Source organism: Anomaloglossus baeobatrachus, chromosome 4 (assembly GCF_048569485.1).
Source record: "Anomaloglossus baeobatrachus isolate aAnoBae1 chromosome 4, aAnoBae1.hap1, whole genome shotgun sequence".
Classification (NCBI taxonomy): domain Eukaryota; kingdom Metazoa; phylum Chordata; class Amphibia; order Anura; family Aromobatidae; genus Anomaloglossus; species Anomaloglossus baeobatrachus.
In genome coordinates, this window is record NC_134356.1 from 683,117,836 (window position 1) to 683,144,321 (window position 26,486).

The 26,486-nt window shown below is 46.2% G+C and overlaps 1 protein-coding gene across 2 annotated transcripts; it reads right to left on the bottom strand.

The window, feature by feature from the left end:
• Positions 1-26,380, bottom strand: LOC142302133 (uncharacterized). 2 transcript variants are annotated; one of them, XM_075343215.1, is made up of 8 exons: positions 26,183-26,379; positions 25,819-25,881; positions 18,395-18,466; positions 7,452-7,540; positions 5,816-5,870; positions 1,947-2,103; positions 382-579; positions 1-226 (listed from the first exon to the last, which is right to left on the bottom strand). In XM_075343215.1, exons 1-8 carry the CDS (start codon positions 26,192-26,194, stop codon positions 138-140), a joined length of 735 nt encoding a protein of 244 aa, XP_075199330.1. In that variant the 5' UTR covers positions 26,195-26,379; the 3' UTR covers positions 1-137. The 2 variants fall into 2 exon arrangements, with proteins under 2 accessions (XP_075199330.1, XP_075199332.1); XM_075343217.1 differs by lacking the exon at positions 25,819-25,881 and having other exon boundaries at positions 26,183-26,380.
• Between the last annotated feature and the right edge of the window lie 106 nt (positions 26,381-26,486).

Genomic DNA, 26,486 nt, shown 5'->3' on the forward strand with positions numbered 1-26,486 from the left:
TAATCTGATAAAAACAGTCTTATGTCTTTTAATACAACTTCCGACCATTTTGGATAATGGGGGAGCACATGTTTGGGGTCTGGGGTGGCAGTGACATCTTCTTCCCGGACATATCTTCAGGCCTGTGCTGCACACGCTCAGATCAGGGTCTTGATGAGGTTCTGCTCCTTGAGATCCTGCAGGGTGAGAGCGTGAAGACGTGTGAGGTCCGCCAGCTCCTCCCAGACTATAAGAAGAGGAACACAAGAAAATTGGCACAATAGAGCCTTAACAGCTGGAATATTGGTGTAATCTGAAAATATCGGATATGGTGGACATTATTATACACAATGTGGACGGTCAGCGACCATACGGATCCATCATGGGACCATAAGAACTTACCATAAGAAAACAACAAGCTTCCCCGGGGCTCTCGCAGCAATAAATTGTGGAAAAAACTGACCAAAGCCCCAGATGAGAGCGACCTCTCTGGTAGAGGAAGGGATTTCAGGTAGATGAAGTCAACAGCCAGTGGGTTCCTTGGGGGCGGAGAAACACAGGTGCTGACCACATCCCACACCATGTGCCACACCCCAACATCTAGAGGAAGGAGACATGAGGGCATTACTGATAGATGGTTACAGTATACCCTCTGAGGTCTGGATATGTCTGCCAGTAACTGGAAAATCAGCAGAGCCTCATCCAATGATGACCCATTCCATGCCCCTGAGGAGCTCTGCAGGGGCCGGACAACGCTTCATCCAATGATGACCCATTCCAGGCCCATGAGGAGCTCTGCAGAGGCCAGACAACGCTTCATCCAATGACGACCCGTTTTAAGCCCCTGAGGAGCTCTGCAGAGGCCGGACAACTCTTCATCCAATGACGACCCATTCCAGGCCCCTGAGGAGCTCTGCAGAGGCTGGACAATGCTTCATCCAATGACGAGCCGTTCCAGGCCCCTGATGAGCTCTGCAGAGGCCGGACAACTCTTCATCCAATGATAACCCATTTCAGGCCCCTGAGGAGCTCTGCAGAGGCCGGACAACGCTTCATCCAATGACGATCAGTTCCAGGCCCTTGAGGAGCTCTGCAGAGGCCAGACAGCGCTTCATCCAATGACAATCCGTTCCAGGCCCCTGAGGAGCTCTGTATAGGCCGGACAACTCTTCATCCAATGATGACCCGTTCAAGGCCCCTGATGAGCTCTGCAGAGGCCGGACAACTCTTCATCCAATGATGACCCGTTTCAGGCCCCTGAGGAACTCTGCAGAGGCCGGACAATGCTTCAACCAATGATGACTTGTTCCAGGCCCCTGAGGAGCTCTGCAGAGGCCGGCCATTGCTTCATCCAATGATGACCCATTCCAGGCCCCTGAGGAGCTCTGCAGAGGCCAGACAATGTTTCATCCAATGACGACCCATTCCAGGCCCCTGAGGAGCTCTGCAGAGGCCGGACAATGCTTCATCCAATGACGACCCATTCCAGGCCTCTGAGAAGCTCTGCAGAGGCCAGACAATGTTTCATCCAATGACGACCCATTCCAGGCCCCTGAGGAGCTCTGCAGAGGCTGGACAACTCTTCATCTAATGATGACTCGTTCCAGGCCCCTGAGGAGTTCTGCAGAGGCCGGACAATGCTTCATCCAATGATGACCCATTCCAGGCCCCTGAGGAGCTCTGAAGAGGCTGGACAACGCTTCATCAAATGACAACCCGTTCCAGGCCCCTAAGGAGCTCTGCAGAGGCCGAACAATGCTTCATCCAATGACGACCCATTCCAGGCCCCTGAGGAGCTCTGCAGAGGCCGGGCAACGCTTCCTCCAATGACGACCCATTCAAGGCCCCTGAGGATCTCTGCAGGGGCAAGACAATGCTTCATCCAATGACGACCCATTCCAGGCCCCTGAGGAGCTCTGCAGAGGCTAGACAATGCTTTTCATTAAAAGGAGATGTGTTGAGCTCACCCTTGGTGTCCCAGTCAGTGTAAGATGGCAGCATGAGGGGCGAGTCCTGATCGCAGAGTTCTGTGCCCATGAATCGTTGATGGTTGGACCTCACCCACACATATGGGCGGCCATACTTGGCATAAGCGGCCATCAAAAAAAGAGTACAATGCGTTTCCTGAAAAATTAAAGGGGGTAGTTAATATGTTTATAGTAAACCCCGCAATGAGAGGTTATATGGGGTTACCCACAACTGGAGTATTCATTTTTTCCAGTATGGGTAACCCTTTTATTGGCAATATCCCTGGTGGCCTAGAGAATCAAAAGCATTAGTGCCAGTATTCCTGGTGGTCTATCCTAGCAAAGGTGTTAGTCAGTATCCTTTGTGCATTTTTTGTATAAGAGGGGTAATGGGGTCTGGAGCATAAATTAGATTTTCAGGATCCCTGGTGGTCTAGGGAACTGAATGATATTGCCAGTATCAAAAGTGGTCTAGTCCAGTAGAGAGGTTAATTTCCAGAATCTTAGGTGGTCTACAGCAGTGAATGGCATTACCGATATCTCAGGTGGTCTAGGCTAGTAAATGATATCAGTGTCCCAGGTGGTCTAGGGCAGTAAATTATATCAGTATACCAGGTGGTCTAGGGTAGTAAATGATATCAGTGTCCCAGGTGGTCTAGGGTAGTAAATGATATCAGTCTCCCAGGTGGTCTAGGGTAGTAAATGATATCAGTGTCCCAGGTGGTCTAGGACAGTAAATGATATCAGTGTCCCTGGTGGTCTAGGGTAGTAAATGATATCAGTGTCCCAGGTGGTCTAGGGTAGTACATGATATCAGTGTCCCAGGTGGTCTAGGGTAGTAAATGATATCAGTGTCCCAGGTGGTCTAGGGTAGTAAAAGATATCAGTGTCCCAGGTGGTCTAGGGTAGTACATGATATCAATGTCCCAGGTGGTCTAGGGTAGTAAATGATATCAGTGTCCCAGGTGGTCTAGGGTAGTAAATTATATCAGTGTCCCAGGTGGTCTAGGGTAGTAAATGATATCAGTGTCCCAGGTGGTCTAGGGGTAGTAAATGATATCAGTGTCCCAGGTGGTCTAGGGTAGTAAATGATATCAGTGTCCCAGGGGGTCTAGGGGTAGTAAATGATGTCAGTGTCCCAGGTGGTGTAGGGTAGTAAATGATATCAGTGTCCCAGGTGGTCTAGGGTAGTAAATGATATCAGTGTCCCAGGTGGTCTAGGGGTAATAATGATGTCAGTGTCCCAGGTGGTCTAGGGTAGTAAATGATGTCAGTGTCCCAGGTGGTCTAGGGTAGTAAATGATATCAGTGTCCCAGATGGTCTAGGGTAGTACATGATATCAGTGTCCCAGGTGGTCTAGGGTAGTAAATGATATCAGTGTCCCAGGTGGTCTAGGGGTAGTAAATGATATCAGTTTCCCAGGTGGTCTAGGGCAGTAAATGATATCAGTGTCCCAGGTGGTCTAGGGTAGTACATGATATCAGTGTCCCAGGTGGTCTAGGGTAGTAAATGATATCAGTGTCCCAGGTGGTCTAGGGTAGTAAATGATATCAGTGTCCCAGGTGGTCTAGGGTAGTACATGATATCAGTGTCCCAGGTGGTCTAGGGTAGTAAATGATATCAGTATCCCAGGTGGTCTAGGGTAGTAAATTATATCAGTGTCCCAGGTGGTCTAGGGTAGTAAATGATATCAGTGTCCCAGGTGGTCTAGGGTAGTAAATGATATCAGTGTCCCAGGTGGTCTAGGGTAGTACATGATATCAGTGTCCCAGGTGGTCTAGGGTAGTAAATGATATCAGTGTCCTAGGTGGTCTAGGGGTAGTAAATGATGTCAGTGTCCCAGGTGGTCTAGGGTAGTAAATTATATCAGTGTCCCAGGTGGTCTAGGGTAGTAAGTGATATCAGTGTCCCAGGTGGTCTAGGGTAGTAAGTGATATCAGTGTCACAGGTGGTCTAGGGGTAGAAAATGATGTCAGTGTCACAGGTGGTCTAGGGTAGTAAATGATATCAGTGTCCCAGGTGGTCTAGGGTAGTACATGATATCAATGTCCCAGGTGGTCTAGGGTAGTAAATGATATCAGTGTCCCAGGTGGTCTAGGGTAGTAAATTATATCAGTGTCCCAGGTGGTCTAGGGTAGTAAATGATATCAGTGTCCCAGGTGGTCTAGGGGTAGTAAATGATATCAGTGTCCCAGGTGGTCTAGGGTAGTAAATGATATCAGTGTCCCAGGGGGTCTAGGGGTAGTAAATGATGTCAGTGTCCCAGGTGGTGTAGGGTAGTAAATGATATCAGTGTCCCAGGTGGTCTAGGGTAGTAAATGATATCAGTGTCCCAGGTGGTCTAGGGGTAATAATGATGTCAGTGTCCCAGGTGGTCTAGGGTAGTAAATGATGTCAGTGTCCCAGGTGGTCTAAGGTAGTAAATGATATCAGTGTCCCAGGTGGTCTAGGGTAGTACATGATATCAGTGTCCCAGGTGGTCTAGGGTAGTAAATGATATCAGTGTCCCAGGTGGTCTAGGGGTAGTAAATGATATCAGTTTCCCAGGTGGTCTAGGGCAGTAAATGATATCAGTGTCCCAGGTGGTCTAGGGTAGTACATGATATCAGTGTCCCAGGTGGTCTAGGGTAGTAAATGATATCAGTGTCCCAGGTGGTCTAGGGTAGTAAATGATATCAGTGTCCCAGGTGGTCTAGGGTAGTACATGATATCAGTGTCCCAGGTGGTCTAGGGTAGTAAATGATATCAGTATCCCAGGTGGTCTAGGGTAGTAAATTATATCAGTGTCCCAGGTGGTCTAGGGTAGTAAATGATATCAGTGTCCCAGGTGGTCTAGGGTAGTAAATGATATCAGTGTCCCAGGTGGTCTAGGGTAGTACATGATATCAGTGTCCCAGGTGGTCTAGGGTAGTAAATGATATCAGTGTCCTAGGTGGTCTAGGGGTAGTAAATGATGTCAGTGTCCCAGGTGGTCTAGGGTAGTAAATTATATCAGTGTCCCAGGTGGTCTAGGGTAGTAAGTGATATCAGTGTCCCAGGTGGTCTAGGGTAGTAAGTGATATCAGTGTCACAGGTGGTCTAGGGGTAGAAAATGATGTCAGTGTCACAGGAGGTCTAGGGTAGTAAATGATATCAGTGTCCCAGGTGGTCTAGGGGTAGTAAATGATGTCAGTGTTCCAGGTGGTCTAGGGTAGTAAATTATATCAGTGTCCCAGGTGGTCTAGGGTAGTAAGTGATATCAGTGTCCCAGGTGGTCTAGGGTAGTAAGTGATATCAGTGTCCCAGGTGGTCTAGGGGTAGTAAATGATGTCAGTGTCCCAGGTGGTCTAGGGTAGTAAATTATATCAGTGACCCAGGTGGTCTAGGGTAGTAAGTGATATCAGTGTCACAGGTGGTCTAGGGGTAGTAAATGATGTCAGTGTCACAGGTGGTCTAGGGTAGTAAATTATATCAGTGTCCCAGGTGGTCTAGGCTTGTGAATGGTATTAACAGTGTCCCTTGTGGTCTAGAGCAGTGACTGATATTACCAGTGTCAGACATGAGGACGGCTTCCAATATCTGAACACGTGAATGTATATTCTGTGTTCTGACTGTAGACATTGCAGCTCTTTCTCCCCCTCTCCCAGCACAGGAACCATCAGCCATTATTCTAAAGAGTCATTTTCATCTTAATGATCCCAGAAGAAGCCACAATGATCCACTTGATTACAATCCACCATTACAAAACGTCGCACCAAAATACAAAAGTCCACTGTTCACTGCTGTGATAAAGTAATGGCGCCCTCTATCATTATCTTCGCCTCTTTAATAATAACTACATAATAACGCCGCACACGGGCCGAAGCCGAAATATACGAATGACTCTCACCGGAATAGCGATCTCTCTGTCACATGGAGACGCCGGCGGCAGCAGCGCAGAATCCCTGGTGGAAAAAAGAAAGATGGAGAAAGATGGGAGAAAGAGGGAAAAAGAGGGGAAAAAGAGGGGAGAAAGAGGGAGAAAGAGGGAGAAAGATAGATAAATAGGGAATAAGATGGATATTGATGGAGAAAGAGGGAGAAAGAGGGAGAAAGAGGGAGAAAGAGGGAGAAAGAGGGAGAAAGGTGGAGAAAGAGGGAGAAAGGTGGAGAAAGAGGGAGAAAGGTGGAGAAAGAGGGAGAAAGGTGGAGAAAGAGGGAGAAAGAGGAGAGAAATAGGGAGAAAGATGGAGAAAGAGGGAGAAAGAGGGAGAAAGAGGGAGAAAGGTGGAGAAAGAGGGAGAAAGAGGGAGAAAGAGGGAGAAAGGTGGAGAAAGAGGGAGAAAGGTGGAGAAAGAGGGAGAAACAGGGAGAAAGATGGAGAAAGAGGGATAAAGGTGGAGAAAGAGGGAGAAAGAGGAGAGAAATAGGGAGAAAGATAGAGAAATAGGGAGAAAGAGGGAGAAAGATAGAGAAATAGGGAGAAAGATGGAGAAATATGAAGAAAGATAGAGAAAGAGGGAGAAAGATGGAGAAAGAGGGATAAAGATGGGAGAAACATGGAGAAAGATGGAGAAAGAGGGAAGAAACAGGAAGAAAGATGGGAGAAAAAGGGGAGAAAGATGGGAGAAAGAAGGGAGAATGAGGGGAGAAAGATTGGGAAAGATGAAGAAAGACGGAGAAAGAGGAGAGAAAGAGGAGAGAAAGAGGGAGAAAGATGGATAAAGAAGGAGAAAGAGGGAGAAAGAGGGAGAAAGAGGGAGAAAGAGGGAGAAAGAGGGAGAATGATAGGAGAAAGATGGAGAAAGAGGGAGAAAGAGGGAGAAAGATGGGAGAAATAGGGCGAAAGAGTGAGAAAGAGGAGAGAGATGGGAGAAAGAGGAGAGAAAGATGAGAGAAAGAGGGGAGAAAGATGAGAGAAAGAGGAGAGAAAGAGGGGGGAAATTTGGGAGAGAGATGAGAGAAAGATGGCAGAAAGAGGGGAGAAAGAGGGGAGAAAGAGGGAGAAAGAGGGGAGAAAGATGGAGAAAAATGGAAGAAAGAGGGGAGAAATTTAGGAGAAAGATGGGAGAAATTGGGGCGAAAGAGGGAAAAAGTTGGAAGAAAGATAAGAGAAAAATAGGAGAAAGAGGAGTGAAAGAAGGGAGAAAGAGGGAGGTCTGCAAGAGACTGGTCAAAGCCAACTAAAATTGGGTCTTGAGAAATTTGGAAAACTTTTGCCTTCCTCTCAGAAAATAAAAACCTTACGCATAATCTGCTCACACAGCTGACGGTTGTTACAATGGACAATTTTCAGCTGGAACATGATACATTGTAACACACCCTCAGCTGTGTGAGCAGCAGCACTCAATTATGCCTCACACATATTATTTGTATTAACTGAGAAAATTTGGTAAAATCTCCATTATGCGGTCTCCTGAGAAACAATGAGGACTCCTCTGTCTCCGGCCTGTGAATGGAGCAGCTCTTCTCTCTCTCTCTCACAGCTGAAGGCGTTACAATGTAACAGTACAGAGAGCAAAACTGATTCGAGTGACTGAACGTACCGTGGTGTAGACTGGTCACTGCTGCACGTAGGAAGGTGGTAACTGGTCTCACTGCTGAAAGACCCCGGAGAGCGAGGAGGTAGACTGCTCTGGAAGAGACAAGAGGAAATAAAGAAAACAATGGAGGAGACCGAGAGACTGCTCTGGAAGAAGAGTGATGGAGGAGACCGGGAGACTGCTCTGGAAGAAGAGTGATGGAGGAGACCGGGAGACTGATCTGGAAGGAGAGTGATGGAGGAGACCGGGAGACTGATCTGGAAGGAGAATGATGGAGGAGACCAGGAGACTGCTCTGGAAGGAGAGTGATGGAGGAGACCAGGAGACTGATCTGGAAGGAGAGTGATGGAGGAGACCAGGAGACTGCTCTGGAAGGAGAGTGATAGAGGAGACCAGGAGACTGCTCTGGAAGGAGAGTGATGGAGGAGACCAGGAGACTGCTCTGGAAAGAGAGTGATGGAGGAGACCAGGAGACTGCTCTGGAGGGAGAGTGATGGAGGAGACCAGAAGACTGATCTGGAAGGAGAGTGATGGAGGAGACCAGAAGACTGATCTGGAAGGAGATCAATGGAGGAGACCGGGGGACTGATCTGGAAGAAGAGTGATGGAGGAGACCGGGAGACTGATCTGAAAGGAGAGTGATGGAGGAGACCAGGAGACTGCTCTGGAAGGAGATCGATGGAGGAGACCGGGAGACTGCTCTGGAAGGAGATCGATGGAGGAGACCGGGAGACTGATCTGGAAGGAGAGTGATGGAGGAGACCGGGAGACTGATCTGGAAGGAGAGTGATAAAGGAGACCAGGAGACTGATCTGGAAGGAGAGTGATAGAGGAGACCGGGAGACTGCTCTGGAAGGAGATCGATGGAGGAGACCGGGACACTGATCTGGAAGGAGAGTGATAGAGGAGACCGGGAAATTGCTCTGGAAGGAGAGTGATGGAGGAGACCGGGAGACTGATCTGGAAGGAGAGTGATGGAGGAGACCAAGAGACTGATCTGGAAGAAGAGCGATGGAGGAGACCGGGAGACTGATCTGGAAGAAGATCGATGGAGGAGACGGGGAGACTGATCTGGAAGGAGAGTGATGGAGGAGACCAGGAGACTGCTCTGGAAGGAGATCGATGGAGGAGACCGGGAGACTGCTCTGTAAGAGACAAGAAGAGCGATGGAGGAGACCAGGAGACTGATCTGTAAGAGACAAGAAGAGCGATGGAGGAGACCGGGAGACTGCTATAGAAGAAGAGCGATGTAGGAGACCGGGAGACTGATCTGGAAGAAGAGTGATGGAGGAGACCGGGAGACTGCTCTGCAAGAAGAGTGATAGAGGAGACCGGGAGAATGCTCTGGAAGGAGAGTGATGTTGGAGACCGGGAGACTGCTCTGGAAGGAGAGCGATGGAGGAGACCGGGAGACTGCTCTGGAAGGAGAGTGATGGAGGAGACCGGGAGACTGATCTGGAAGAAGAGTGATGGAGGAGACCAACAGACTGATCTGGAAGAAGAGTGATGGAGGAGACCGGGAGACTGATCTGGAAGAAGAGCGATGGAGGAGACCAAGAGAGTGATCTGGAAGGAGAGCGATGGAGGAGACTGGGAGACTGATCTGGAAGGAGAGTGATGGAGGAGACCGGGGGACTGCTCTGGAAGGAGAGTGATTGAGGAGACCGGGAGACTGCTCTGGAAGGAGAGTGATGGAGGAGATCGGGAGACTGCTCTGGAAGGAGAGCGATGGAGGAGACCAACAGACTAATCTGGAAGAAGAGTGAAGGAGGAGACCGGGAGACTGATCTGGAAGAAGAGCGATGGAGGAGACCAAGAGACTGATCTGGAAGGAGAGCGATGGAGGAGACTGGGAGACTGATCTGGAAGGAGAGTGATGGAGGAGACCGGGAGACTGCTCTGTAAGAGACAAGAAGAGTGATGGAGGAGACCGGGAGACTACTCTGGAAGGAGAGTGATGGAGGAGACCAGGAGACTGCTCTGGAAGGAGAGTGATGGAGGAGACCAGGAGACTGCTCTGGAGGGAGAGTGATGGAGGAGACCAGAAGACTGATCTGGAAGGAGAGTGATGGAGGAGACCAGAAGACTGATCTGGAAGGAGATCAATGGAGGAGACCGGGGGACTGATCTGGAAGAAGAGTGATGGAGGAGACCGGGAGACTGATCTGGAAGGAGAGTGATGGAGGAGACCAGGAGACTGCTCTGGAAGGAGATCGATGGAGGAGAACGGGAGACTGCTCTGGAAGGAGATCGATGGAGGAGACCGGGAGACTGATCTGGAGGGAGAGTGATAGAGGAGACCAGGAGACTAATCTGGAAGGAGAGTGATAGAGGAGACCGGGAGACTGCTCTGGAAGGAGATCGATGGAGGAGACCGGGAGACTGCTCTGGAAGGAGAGTGATTGAGGAGACAGGGAGACTGATCTGGAAAGAGAGTGATAGAGGAGACCGGAAAATTGCTCTGGAAGGAGAGTGATGGAGGAGACCGGGAGACTGATCTGGAAGGAGATCGATGGAGGAGACTGGGAGACTGATCTGGAAGAAGAGTGATGGAGGAGACCGGGAGACTGATCTGGAAGGAGAGTGATGGAGGAGACCAGGAGACTGCTCTGGAAGGAGATCGATGGAGGAGACCGGGAGACTGCTCTGTAAGAGTCAAGAAGAGCGATGGAGGAGACCAGGAGACTGATCTGTAAGAGACAAGAAGAGCGATGGACGAGACCGGGAGACTGCTATGGAAGAAGAGCGATGGAGGAGACCTGGAGACTGATCTGGAAGAAGAGTAATGGAGGAGACCGGGAGACTGCTCTGGAAGAAGAGTGATGGAGGAGACCGGGAGACTGCTCTGCAAGAAGAGTGATGGAGGAGACCGGGAGACTGCTCTGGAAGGAGAGCGATGGAGGAGACCGGGAGACTGCTCTGGAAAAAGAGTGATGGAGGAGACCAACAGACTGATCTGGAAGAAGAGTGATGGAGGAGACCGGGAGACTGATCTGGAAGAAGAGCGATGGAGGAGACCAAGAGAGTGATCTGGAAGGAGAGCGATGGAGGAGACTGGGAGACTGATCTGGAAGAAGAGTGATGGAGGAGACCGGGAGACTGCTCTGGAAGGAGAGTGATGGAGGAGACCGGGAGACTGCTCTGGAAGGAGAGTGATGGAGGAGACTGGGAGACTGCTCTGGAAGGAGAGCGATGGAGGAGACCAACAGACTGATCTGGAAGAAGAGTGATGGAGGAGACCGGGAGACTGATCTGGAAGAAGAGCGATGGAGGAGACCAAGAGACTGATCTGGAAGGAGAGCGATGGAGGAGACTGGGAGACTGATCTGGAAGGAGAGTGATGGAGGAGACCAACAGACTAATCTGGAAGAAGAGTGAAGGAGGAGACCGGGAGACTGATCTGGAAGAAGAGCGATGGAGGAGACCAAGAGACTGATCTGGAAGGAGAGCGATGGAGGAGACTGGGTGACTGATCTGGAAGGAGAGTGATGGAGGAGACCGGGAGACTGCTCTGTAAGACACAAGAAGAGCGATGGAGGAGACCGGGAGACTACTCTGGAAGGAGAGTGATGGAGGAGACCAGGAGACTGCTCTGGAAGGAGAGTGATGGAGGAGACCAGGAGACTGCTCTGGAGGGAGAGTGATGGAGGAGACCAGAAGACTGATCTGGAAGGAGAGTGATGGAGGAGACCAGAAGACTGATCTGGAAGGAGATCAATGGAGGAGACCGGGGGACTGATCTGGAAGAAGAGTGATGGAGGAGACCGGGAGACTGATCTGGAAGGAGAGTGATGGAGGAGACCAGGAGACTGCTCTGGAAGGAGATCGATGGAGGAGAACGGGAGACTGCTCTGGAAGGAGATCGATGGAGGAGACCGGGAGACTGATCTGGAGGGAGAGTGATAGAGGAGACCAGGAGACTGATCTGGAAGGAGAGTGATAGAGGAGACCGGGAGACTACTCTGGAAGGAGATCGATGGAGGAGACCGGGAGACTGCTCTGGAAGGAGAGTGATTGAGGAGACAGGGAGACTGATCTGGAAAGAGAGTGATAGAGGAGACCGGGAAATTGCTCTGGAAGGAGAGTGATGGAGGAGACCGGGAGACTGATCTGGAAAGAGAGTGATGGAGGAGACCGGGAGACTGATCTGGAAGGAGATCGATGGAGGAAACTGGGAGACTGATCTGGAAGAAGAGTGATGGAGGAGACCGGGAGACTGATCTGGAAGGAGAGTGATGGAGGAGACCAGGAGACTGCTCTGGAAGGAGATCGATGGAGGAGACCGGGAGACTGCTCTGTAAGAGACAAGAAGAGCGATGGAGGAGACCAGGAGACTGATCTGTAAGAGACAAGAAGAGCGATGGACGAGACCCGGGAGACTGCTATGGAAGAAGAGCGATGGAGGAGACCTGGAGACTGATCTGGAAGAAGAGTGATGGAGGAGACCGGGAGACTGCGCTGCAAGAAGAGTGATGGAGGAGACCGGGAGACTGCTCTGGAAGGAGAGCGATGGAGGAGACCGGGAGACTGCTCTGGAAAAAGAGTGATGGAGGAGACCAACAGACTGATCTGGAAGAAGAGTGATGGAGGAGACCGGGAGACTGATCTGGAAGAAGAGCAATGGAGGAGACCAAGAGAGTGATCTGGAAGGAGAGCGATGGAGGAGACTGGGAGACTGATCTGGAAGGAGAGTGATGGAGGAGACCGGGAGACTGCTCTGGAAGGAGAGTGATGGAGGAGACCGGGAGACTGCTCTGGAAGGAGAGTGATGGAGGAGACCGGGAGACTGCTCTGGAAGGAGAGCGATGGAGGAGACCAACAGACTGATCTGGAAGAAGAGTGATGGAGGAGACCGGGAGACTGATCTGGAAGAAGAGTGATGGAGGAGACCAAGAGACTGATCTGGAAGGAGAGCGATGGAGGAGACTGGGAGACTGATCTGGAAGGAGAGTGATGGAGGAGACCGGGAGACTGCTCTGGAAGGAGAGTGATGGAGGAGACCGGGAGACTGCTCTGTAAGAGACAAGAAGAGCGATGGAGGAGACCGGGAGACTACTCTGGAAGGAGAGTGATGGAGGAGACAGGGAGACTGCTCTGGAAGGAGAGTGATGGAGGAGACCGGGAGACTGCTCTGGAAGGAGAGCGATGGAGGAGACCAACAGACTGATCTGGAAGAAGAGTGATGGAGGAGACCGGGAGACTGATCTGGAAGAAGAGCGATGGAGGAGACCAAGAGACTGATCTGTAAGGAGAGCGATGGAGGAGACTGAGAGACTGATCTGGAAGGAGAGTGATGTAGGAGACCGGGAGACTGATCTGGAAGGAGAGTGATGGAGGAGACCGGGACACTGCTCTGGAAGGAGAGTGATGGAGGAGACCGGGAGACTGCTCTGTAAGAGACAAGAAGAGTGATGGAGGAGACCGGGAGACTGCTCTGGAAGGAGAGTGATGGAGGAGACCCGGAGACTGCTCTAGAAGGAGAGTGATGGAGGAGACCGGGAGACTGCTCTGGAAGCAGAGCGATGGAGGAGACCAACAGACTGATCTGGAAGAAGAGTGATGGAGGAGACCGGGAGACTGATCTGGAAGAAGAGCAATGGAGGAGACCAAGAGACTGATCTGGAAGGAGAACGATGGAGGAGACTGGGAGACTGATCTGGAAGGAGAGGGATGGAGGAGACCGAGAGACTGATCTGGAAGGAGAGTGATGGAGGAGACCGGGAGACTGATCTGTAAGAGACAAGAAGAGCGATGGAGGAGACTGCTCTGTAAGAGAAAAGAAGAGCGATGGAGGAGACCGGGAGACTGCTCTGGAAGAAGAGTGACGGAGGAGACCGGGAGACTGATCTGGAAGAAGAGTGATGGAGGAGACCGGGAGACTGCTCTGGAAGAAGAGTGATGGAGGAGACCGGGAGACTGCTCTGGAAGGAGAGTGATGGAGGAGACCGGGAGACTGCTCTGTAAGACACAAGAAGAGCGATGGAGGAGACCGGGAGACTGCTCTGGAAGGAGAGCGATGGAGGAGACCAACAGACTGATCTAGAAGAAGAGCGATGGAGGAGACTGGGAGACTGATCTGGAAGAAGAGCGATGGAGGAGACCGACAGACTGATCTGGAAGTAGATTGATGGAGGAGACCGGGAGACTGATCTGGAAGAAGAGCGATGGAGGAAACCGGGAGACTGATCTGGAAGTAGATTGATGGAGGAGACCGAGAGACTGATCTGGAAGGAGAGCGATGGAGGAGACTGATCTGGAAGGAGAGTGATGGAGGAGACCGAGAGACTGATCTGGAAGGAGAGTGATGGAGGAGACCGAGAGGCTGATCTCGAAGTAGATTGATGGAGGAGACCGGGAAACTGATCTGGAAGGAAAGTGATGGAGGAGACCGGGAGACTGCTCTGGAAGGAGAGTGATGGAGGAGACCGTGAGACTAATCTGGAAGAAGAGTGATGGAGGAGGTCAGGAGACTGATCTGGAAGGAGAGCGATGGAGGAGACCGGGAGACTGCTTTGGAAGGAGATCGATGGAGGAGACCGGGAGACTGATCTGGAAGGAGAGTGATGAAGGAGAGCAGGAGACTGCTCTGGAAGGAGAGTGATGGAGGAGACCAGGAGACTGCTCTGGAAGGAGAGTGATGGAGGAGACCAGGAGACTGATCTGGAAGGAGAGTGATGGAGGAGACCAGGAGACTGCTCTGGAAGTAGAGTGAGTGATGGAGGAGACCAGGAGACTGCTCTGGAAGGAGAGTGATGGAGGAGACCAGGAGACTGCTCTGGAAGGAGAGTGATGGAGGAGACCAGGAGACTGCTCTGGAGGGAGAGTGATGGAGAAGACCAGAAGACTGATCTGGAAGGAGAGTGATGGAGGAGACGAGAAGACTGATCTGGAAGGAGATCAATGGAGGAGACCGGGGGACTGATCTGGAAGAAGAGTGATGGAGGAGACCGGGAGACTGATCTGGAAGGAGAGTGATGGAGGAGACCAGGAGACTGCTCTGGAAGGAGATCGATGGAGGAGACCGGGAGACTGCTCTGGAAGGAGATCGATGGAGGAGACCGGGAGACTGATCTGGAAGGAGAGTGATGGAGGAGACCGGGAGACTGATCTGGAAGGAGAGTGATAGAGGAGACCAGGAAACTGATCTGGAAGGAGAGTGATAGAGGAGACCGGGAGACTGCTCTGGAAGGAGATCGATGGAGGAGACCGGGAGACTGCTCTGGAAGGAGAGAGATAGAGGAGACCGGGAGACTGATCTGGAAGGAGAGTGATAGAGGAGACCGGGAAATTGCTCTGGAAGGAGAGTGATGGAGGAGACCGGGAGACTGATCTGGAAGGAGAGTGATGGAGGAGACCAAGAGACTGATCTGGAAGAAGAGCGATGGAGGAGACCGGGAGACTGATCTGGAAGAAGATCGATGGAGGAGACTGGGAGACTGATCTGGAAGGAGAGTAATGGAGGAGACCAGGAGACTGCTCTGGAAGGAGATCGATGGAGGAGACCGGGAGACTGCTCTGGAAGGAGATCGATGGAGGAGACTGGGAGACTGCTCTGGAAGGAGATCGATGGAGGAGACCGGGAGACTGATCTGGAGGGAGAGTGATAGAGGAGACCAGGAGACTAATCTGGAAGGAGAGTGATAGAGGAGACCGGGAGACTGCTCTGGAAAGAGATCGATGGATGAGACCGGGAGACTGCTCTGGAAAGAGAGTGATAGAGGAGACCGGGAAATTTCTCTGGAAGGAGAGTGATGGAGGACACCGGGAGACTGATCTGGAAGGAGAGTGATGGAGGAGACCGGGAGACTGATCTGGAAGGAGATCGATGGAGGAGACTGGGAGACTGATCTGGAAGAAGAGTGATGAAGGAGACCAGGAGACTGCTCTGGAAGGAGATCGATGGAGGAGACTGGGAGACTGCTCTGTAAGAGACAAGAAGAGCGATGGAGGAGACCAGGAGACTGATCTGTAAGAGACAAGAAGAGCGATGGATGAGACCGGGAGACTGCTATGGAAGAAGAGCGATGGAGGAGACCTGGAGACTGAGCTGGAAGAAGAGTAATGGAGGAGACCGGGAGACTGCTCTGGAAAGAGAGTGATGGAGGAGACCGAGAGACTGCTCTGGAAGGAGAGCGATGGAGGAGACCGGGAGACTGCTCTGGAAGGAGAGTGATGGAGGAGACCAACAGACTGATCTGGAAGAAGAGTGATGGAGGAGACCGGGAGACTGATCTGGAAGAAGAGCGATGGAGGAGACCAAGAGAGTGATCTGGAAGGAGAGCGATGGAGGAGACTGGGAGACTGATCTGGAAGGAGAGTGATGGAGGAGACCGGGAGACTGATCTGGAAGGAGAGTGATGGAGGAGACCGGGAGACTGCTCTGGAAGGAGAGTGATGGAGGAGACCGGGAGACTGCTCTGTAAGAGACAAGAAGAGCGATGGAGGAGACCGGGAGACTACTCTGGAAGGAGAGTGATGGAGGAGACAGGGAGACTGCTCTGGAAGGAGAGTGATGGAGGAGACCGGGAGACTGCTCTGGGAGGAGAGCGATGGAGGAGACCAACAGACTGATCTGGAAGAAGAGTGATGGAGGAGACCGGGAGACTGATCTGGAAGAAGAGCGATGGAGGAGACCAAGAGACTGATCTGTAAGGAGAGCGATGGAAGAGACTGGGAGACTGATCTGGAAGGAGAGTGATGGAGGAGACCGGGAGACTGATCTGGAAGAAGAGTGATGGAGGAGACCGGGAGACTGCTCTGGAAGGAGAGTGATGGAGGAGACCGGGAGACTGCTCTGTGAGAGACCAGAAGAGTGATGGAGGAGACTGGGAGACTGCTCTGGAAGGACAGTGATGGAGGAGACCCGGAGACTGCTCTAGAAGGAGAGTGATGGAGGAGACCGGGAGACTGCTCTGGAAGGAGAGCGATGGAGGAGACCAACAGACTGATCTGGAAGAAGAGTGATGGAGGAGACCGGGAGACTGATCTGGAAGAAGATCAATGGAGGAGACCAAGAGACTGATCTGGAAGGGGAGCGATGGAGGAGACTGGGAGACTAATCTGGAAGGAGAGGGATGGAGGAGACCGAGAGACTGATCTGGAAGGAGAGTGATGGAGGAGACCGGGAGACTGCTCTGTAAGAGACAAGAAGAGCGATGGAGGAGACCGGGAAACTGCTATGGAAGAAGAGCGATGGAGGAGACCAAGAGACTGATCTGGAAGAAGAGTGATGGAGGAGACCGGGAGACTGATCTGGAAGAAGACTGATGGAGGAGACCGGGAGACTGCTCTGGAAGAAGAGTGATGGAGGAGACCGGGAGACTGCTCTGGAAGGAGAGTGATGGAGGAGACCGGGAGACTGCTCTGTAAGAGACAAGAAGAGCGATGGAGGAGACCGGGAGACTGCTCTGGAAGGAGAGCGATGGAGGAGACCAACAGACTGACCTGGAAGATGAGCGATGGAGGAGACTGGGAGACTGATCTGGAAGGAGAGTGATGGAGGAGATCGGGAGACTCATCTGGAAGAAGAGCGATGGAGGAGACCGAGAGACTGATCTGGAAGTAGATTGATGGAGGAGACCGGGAGACTGATCTGGAAGAAGAGCGATGGAGGAAACCGGGAGACTGATCTGGAAGTAGATTGATGGAGGAGACCGAGAGACTGATCTGAAAGGAGAGCGATGGAGGAGACTGATCTGGAAGGAGAGTGATGGAGGAGACCGAGAGACTGATCTGGAAGGAGAGTGATGGAGGAGACTGAGAGGCTGATCTCGAAGTAGATTGATGGAGGAGACCGGGAAACTGATCTGGATGGAGAGTGATGGAGGAGACCGGGAGACTGCTCTGGAAGGAGAGTGATGGAGGAGACCGGGAGACTGCTCTGTAAGAGACCAGAAGAGTGATGGAGGAGACCGGGAGACTGCTCTGGAAGGAGAGTGATGGAGGAGACCCGGAGACTGCTCTAGAAGGAGAGTGATGGAGGAGACCGGGAGACTGCTCTGGAAGGAGAGCGATGGAGGAGACCAACAGACTGATCTGGAAGAAGAGTGATGGAGGAGACCGGGAGACTGATCTGGAAGAAGATCAATGGAGGAGACCAAGAGACTGATCTGGAAGGGGAGCGATGGAGGAGACTGGGAGACTAATCTGGAAGGAGAGGGATGGAGGAGACCGAGAGATTGATCTGGAAGGAGAGTGATGGAGGAGACCGGGAGACTGATCTGTAAGAGACAAGAAGAGCGATGGAGGAGACTGCTCTGTAAGAGACAAGAAGAGCGATGGAGGAGACCGGGAAACTGCTATGGAAGAAGAGCGATGGAGGAGACCAAGAGACTGATCTGGAAGAAGAGTGATGGAGGAGACCGGGAGACTGATCTGGAAGAAGAGTGATGGAGGAGACCGGGAGACTGCTCTGGAAGAAGAGTGATGGAGGAGACCGGGAGACTGCTCTGGAAGGAGAGTAATGGAGGAGACCGGGAGACTGCTCTGGAAGGAGAGCGATGGAGGAGACCAACAGACTGATCTGGAAGCTGAGCGATGGAGGAGACTGGGAGACTGATCTGGAAGGAGAGTGATGGAGGAGATCGGGAGACTCATCTGGAAGAAGAGCGATGGAGGAGACCGAGAGACTGATCTGGAAGTAGATTGATGGAGGAGACCGGGAGACTGATCTGGAAGAAGAGCGATGGAGGAAACCGGGAGACTGATCTGGAAGTAGAGTGATGGAGGAGACTGATCTGGAAGGAGAGTGATGGAGGAGACCGAGAGACTGATCTGGAAGGAGAGTGATGGAGGAGACCGGGAAACTGATCTGGATGGAGAGTGATAGAGGAGACCGGGAAACTGATCTGGATGGAGAGTGATGGAGGAGACCGTGAGACTGCTCTGGAAGGAGAGTGATGGAGGAGACCGGGAGACTGCTCCATAATAGAAAAGCGTGAGCTCACCAGATCATCGTTCACCACAGTCAGCAAAATCTCTTCTCTTCCCCTCAACCACGGCTGAAAGTATCGGAAACCCTGGAATAAGAGCAGAACAAAATTGAATAATAATACTGCCCCCTAGGTACAAGAATATAATTACTATAATACTGCTCCTATGTACAAGAATATAATTACTATAATACTGCCCCTATGTACAAGAATATAACTACTATAATACTGCTCCTATGTACAAGAATATAACTACTATAATACTGCCCCTATGTACAAAAATATAACTACTATAATACTGCCCCTATGTACAAGAATATAACTACTATAATACTGCTCCTATGTACAAGAATATAACTACTATAATACTGCCCCTATGTACAAGAATATAACTACTATAATACTGCTCCTATGTACAAGAATATAACTACTATAATACTGCCCCTATGTACAAGAATATAACTACTATAATACTGCCCCTATGTACAAGAATATAACTACTATAATACTGCTCCTATGTAAAAGAATATAACTACTATAATACTGCTCCTATGTACAAGAATATAACTACTATAATACTGCTCCTATGTACAAGAATATAATTACTATAATACTGCTCCTATGTACAAAAATATAACTACTATAATACTGCCCCTATGTACAAGAATATAACTACTATAATACTGCTCCTATATACAAGAATATAACTACTATAATACTGCTCCTATGTACAAGAATATAACTACTATAATACTGCTCCTATGTACAAGAATATAATTACTATAATACTGCTCCTATGTACAAGAATATAACTACTATAATACTGCCCCCCATGTACAAGAATATAACTACTATAATACTGCCCCTATGTACAAGAATATAACTACTATAATACTGCTCCTATGTACAAGAATATAACTACTATAATACTGCCCCCTATGTACAAGAATATAACTACTATAATACTGCTCCTATGTAAAAGAATATAACTACTATAATACTGCCCCTATGTACAGGAATATAACTACTATAATACTGCTCCTATGTAAAAGAATATAACTACTATAATACTGCTCCTATGTACAAGAATATAACTACTATAATACTGCCCCTATGTACAAGAATATAACTACTATAATACTGCCCCTATGTACAAGAATATAATTACTATAATACTGCTCCTTTGTACAAGAATATAACTACTATAATACTGCTCCTATGTACAAGAATATAACTACTATAATACTGCTCCTATATACAAGAATATAACTACTATAATACTGCTCCTATATACAAGAATATAACTACTATAATACTGCCCCTATGTACAAGAATATAACTACTATAATACTGCCCCTATGTACAAGAATATAACTACTATAATACTGCTCCTATGTAAAAGAATATAATTACTATAATACTGCTCCTATGTACAAGAATATAATTACTATAATACTGCTCCTATATACAAGAATATAACTACTATAATACTGCCCCTATGTACAAGAATATAATTACTATAATACTGCTCCTATGTACAAGAATATAACTACTATAATACTGCCCCTATGTACAAGAATATAACTACTATAATACTGCTCCTATGTACAAGAATATAACTACTATAATACTGCCCCTATGTACAAGAATATAACTACTATAATACTGCTCCTATGTAAAAGAATATAACTACTATAATACTGCTCCTATGTACAAGAATATAACTACTATAATACTGCCCCTTTGTACAAGAATATAACTACTATAATACTGCTCCTATGTACAAGAATATAATTACTATAATACTTCTCCTATGTACAAGAATATAACTACTATAATACTGCTCCTATATACAAGAATATAACTACTATAATACTGCCCCTATGTACAAGAATATAATTACTATAATACTGCTCCTATGTACAGGAATATAACTACTATAATACTGCTCCTATATACAAGAATATAACTACTATAATACTGCCCCTATGTACAAGAATATAACCACTATAATACTGCCCCTATGTACAAGAATATAACTACTATAATACTGCCCCTATGTATAAGAATATAACTACTATAATACTGCCCCTATGTACAAGAATATAACCACTATAATACTGCCCCTATGTATAAGAATATAACTACTATAATACTGCCCCTATGTACGAGAATATAACTACTATAATACTGCTCCTATGTAAAAGAATATAACTACTATAATACTGCCCCTATATACAAGAATATAACTACTATAATGCTGCCCCTATATACAAGAATATAACTACTATAATACTGCTCCTATGTACAAGAATATAACTACTATAATACTGCTCCTATGTACAAGAATATAATTACTATAATACTGCTCCTATGTACAAGAATATAACTACTATAATACTGCTCCTATGTACAAGAATATAACTACTATAATACTGCCCCCTATGTACAAGAATATAACTACTATAATACTGCTCCTATGTACAAGAATATAACTACTATAATACTGCTCCTATGTACAAGAATATAATTACTATAATACTGCTCCTATGTACAAGAATATAACTACTATAATACTGCCCCTATGTACAAGAATATAACTACTATAATACTGCCCCCTATATACAAGAATATAACTACTATAATACTGCTCCTATGTACAAGAATATAACTACTATAATACTGCTCCTATGTACAAGAATATAATTACTATAATACTGCTCCTATGTACAAGAATATAACTACTATAATACTGCTCCTATGTACAAGAATATAACTACTATAATACTGCTCCTATGTACAAGAATATAATTACTATAATACTGCCCCTATGTACAAGAATATAACTGCTATAATACTGCTCCTATGTACAAGAATATAATTACTATAATACTGCTCCTATGTACAAGAATATAATTACTATAATACTGCCCCTATGTACAAGAATATAACTACTATAATACTGCTCCTATGTACAAGAATATAACTACTATAATACTGCCCCCTATGTACAAGAATATAACTACTATAATACTGCTCCTATGTACAAGAATATAACTACTATAATACTGCTCCTATGTACAAGAATATAATTACTATAATACTGCTCCTATGTACAAGAATATAACTACTATAATACTGCCCCTATGTACAAGAATATAACTACTATAATACTGCCCCCTATATACAAGAATATAACTACTATAATACTGCTCCTATGTACAAGAATATAACTACTATAATACTGCTCCTATGTACAAGAATATAATTACTATAATACTGCTCCTATGTACAAGAATATAACTACTATAATACTGCTCCTATGTACAAGAATATAACTACTATAATACTGCTCCTATGTACAAGAATATAATTACTATAATACTGCCCCTATGTACAAGAATATAACTGCTATAATACTGCTCCTATGTACAAGAATATAATTACTATAATACTGCTCCTATGTACAAGAATATAATTACTATAATACTGCCCCTATGTACAAGAATATAATTACTATAATACTGCCCCCTATGTACAAGAATATAACTACTATAATACTGCTCCTATGTACAAGAATATAATTACTATAATACTGCCCCTATGTACAAGAATATAACTACTATAATACTGCTCCTATGTACAAGAATATAATTACTATAATACTGCCCCTATGTACAAGAATATAACTACTATAATACTGCTCCTATGTACAAGAATATAACTACTATAATACTGCCCCCTATGTACAAGAATATAATTACTATAATACTGCTCCTATGTACAAGAATATAATTACTATAATACTGCTCCTATGTACAAGAATATAATTACTATAATACTGCTCCTATGTACAAGAATATAATTACTATAATACTGCCCCCTATGTACAAGAATATAATTACTATAATACTGCTCCTATGTACAAGAATATAATTACTATAATACTGCTCCTATGTACAAGAATATAATTACTATAATACTGCCCCTATGTACAGGAATATAACTACTATAATACTGCCCCTATGTACAAGAATATAACTACTATAATACTGCCCCTATGTACAAGAATATAACTACTATAATACTGCCTCCTATGTACAAGAATATAACTACTATAATACTGCTCCTATGTACAAGAATATAACTACTATAATACTGCTCCTATGTACAAGAATATAATTACTATAATACTGCTCCTATGTACAAGAATATAATTACTATAATACTGCCCCTATGTACAAGAATATAACTACTATAATACTGCTCCTATGTACAAGAATATAATTACTATAATACTGCTCCTATGTACAAGAATATAATTACTATAATACTGCCCCTATGTACAAGAATATAACTGCTATAATACTGCTCCTATGTACAAGAATATAATTACTATAATACTGCTCCTATGTACAAGAATATAATTACTATAATACTGCCCCTATGTACAAGAATATAATTACTATAATACTGCCCCCTATGTACAAGAATATAACTACTATAATACTGCTCCTATGTACAAGAATATAATTACTATAATACTGCCCCTATGTACAAGAATATAACTACTATAATACTGCTCCTATGTACAAGAATATAATTACTGTAATACTGCCCCTATGTACAAGAATATAATTACTATAATACTGCTCCTATGTACAAGAATATAATTACTATAATACTGCCCCCTATGTACAAGAATATAATTACTATAATACTGCTCCTATGTACAAGAATATAATTACTATAATACTGCCCCTATGTACAAGAATATAACTACTATAATACTGCTCCTATGTACAAGAATATAATTACTATAATACTGCTCCTATGTACAAGAATATAATTACTATAATACTGCTCCTATGTACAAGAATATAATTACTATAATACTGCTCCTATGTACAAGAATATAATTACTATAATACTGCCCCTACGTGTAAGAATATACAGTGCCTACAAGTAGTCTTCAACCCCCTGCAGATTTAGCAGGTTTACACATTCGGAATAACTTGGCATTGTGACATTTGGACTGTAGATCAGCCTGGAAGTGTGAAATGCAGCAAAAAAGAATGTTATTTCTTTTTTTATTTTTTTTTTTTAAATGGTGAAAAGTTTATTCAGAGGTCATTTATTATTCAACTCCTCAAACCACAAGAATTCTGTTTGGTTCCCCTAAAGTATTAAGAAGTATTTCAGGCACAAAGAACAATGAGCTTCACATGTTTGGATTAATTATTTCTTTTTTCAGCCTTTTCTGACTAATTAAGACCCTCCCCAAACTTGTGAACAGCACTCATACTTGGTCAACATGGGAAAGACAAAGGAGTATTCCAAGGCCATCAGAGACAAGATCGTGGAGGGTCACAAGGCTGGCAAGGGGTACAAAACCCTTTCCAAGGAGTTGGGCCTACCTGTCTCCACTGTTGGGAGCATCATCCGGAAGTGGAAGGCTTATGGAACTACTGTTAGCCTTCCACGGCCTGGACAGCCTTTGAAAGTTTCCTCCCGTGCCGAGGCCAGGCTTGTCCGAAGAGTCAAGGATAACCCAAGGACAACAAGGAAGGAGCTCCGGGAAGATCTCATGGCAGTGGGGACATTGGTTTCAGTCAATACCATAAGTAACGTACTCCACCGCAATGGTCTCCGTTCCACACGAGCCCGTAAGGTACCTTTACTTTCAAAGCGTCATGTCAAGGCTCGTCTACAGTTTGTTCATGATCACTTGGAGGACTCTGAGACAGACTGGTTCAAGGTTCTCTGGTCTGATGAGACCAAGATCAAGATCTTTGGTGCCAACCACACACGTGACGTTTGGAGACTGGATGGCACTGCATACGACCCCAAGAATACCATCCCTACAGTCAAGCATGGTGGTGGCAGCATTATGCTGTGGGGCTGTTTCTCAGCCAAGGGGCCTGGCCATCTGGTCCACATCCATGGGAAGATGGATAGCACGGTCTACCTGGAGATTTTGGCCAAGAACCTCCGCTCCTCCATCAAGGATCTTAAGATGGGTCGTCATTTCATCTTCCAACAAGACAACGACCCAAAGCACACAGCCAAGAAAACCAAGGCCTGGTTCAAGAGGGAAAAAATCAAGGTGTTGCAGTGGCCTAGTCAGTCTCCTGACCTTAACCCAATTGAAAACTTGTGGAAGGAGCTCAAGATTAAAGTCCACATGAGACACCCAAAGAACCTAGATAACTTGGAGAAGATCTGCATGGAGGAGTGGGCCAAGATAACTCCAGAGACCTGAGCCGGCCTGATCAGGTCTTATAAAAGACGATTATTAGCTGTAATTGCAAACAAGGGTTATTCCACAAAATATTAAACCTAGGGGTTGAATAATAATTGACCCACACTTTTATGTTGAAAATGTATTAAAATTTAACTGAGCAACATAACTTGTTGGTTTGTAAGATTTATGCATCTGTTAATAAATCCTGCTCTTGTTTGGAGTTTGCAGGCTCTAACTTATTTGCATCTTATCAAACCTGCTAAATCTGCAGGGGGTTGAATACTACTTGTAGGCACTGTAACTACTATAATACTGCCCCTACGTGTAAGAATATAATTACTATAATACTGCCCCTATATACAAGAATATAACTACTATAATACTGCTCCTATGTACAGGAATATAACTATTATAATACTGCTCCTATGTACAAGAATATAACTACTATAATACTGCTCCTATATACAAGAATATAACTACTATAATACTGCCCCTATGTACAAGAATATAACTACTATAATACTGCTCCTATATACATTAATATAACTACTATAATACTGCTCCTATGTACAAGAATATAACTAGTATAATACTGCCCCTATGTACAAGAATATAACTACTATAATACTGCCCCTATATACATTAATATAACTACTATAATACTGCCTCTATGTACAAGAATATAACTACTATAATACTGCCCCTATGTACAAGAATATAACTACTATAATACTGCTCCTATGTACAAGAATATAACTAGTATAATACTGCCCCCTATGTACAAGAATATAACTACTATAATACTGCCCCTATATACATTAATATAACTACTATAATGCTGCCCCCTATGTACAAGAATATAACTACTAAAATACTGCCCCTATATACATTAATATAACTACTATAATACTGCCCCTATGTACAAGAATATAACTACTATAATACTGCCCCTATGTACAAGAATATAACTACTATAATACTGCTCCTATGTACAAGAATATAACTAGTATAATACTGCCCCTATGTACAAGAATATAACTACTATAATACTGCCCCTATATACATTAATATAACTACTATAATGCTGCCCCCTATGTACAAGAATATAACTACTATAATACTGCTCCTATATACATTAATATAACTACTATAATACTGCCCCTATGTATAGTATATAGTTGCGGTGTTTTCTTACTTGTAGGGATCCTAGTAGAGACAGGTGAGAGAGGAATTGATCCAGCTTCTGTTTCTCTTCATCCTGGGGGGGGGGGGGGCAGTGATGTGTGAGCAGGTTTTGTATTACAATTTCCCATACACTGATATAATCCCCGCGGTATATCTGGAGAGTGGTGACGTCATTGCGGTGTAATATTTTTGCCCTGATTTCGGTTGTTCACCTCTGGAGCCTCCACCACAGGTGCGCCCATGTATTGTTGTGTATACCCCACCTGTCCACGCCTGCAGATCATCACCCCATATATATATATATATATATATATATATATATATATATATATATATATATACTATATACACACACACACACACACATCTCTTACTCGCAGGTTCATGGTGTCGTCCCCGGATGCTGCCGCTCGGATTTAACCCTTGTGGTTTGCGTTCAGTCTGCAGCCCTCATCCTCCATCTATTCTCCTCCATCCTCTGGTTGGAGGCCATTGTTCTCTTCTCCACCCCCAGCATCATAATCCCACCCAGCTTGGGAGGCCTATTCCTCGCGCACGCTGGTGGAGCAGCATGTAGTGTAACCTTCCATCTGCAGGATTGTATTCTCTATCCCTGCAGTGTACATATCATATATACTTTGTCACTAAGAAACCGTACTGGACTGTAGGCACAGCATA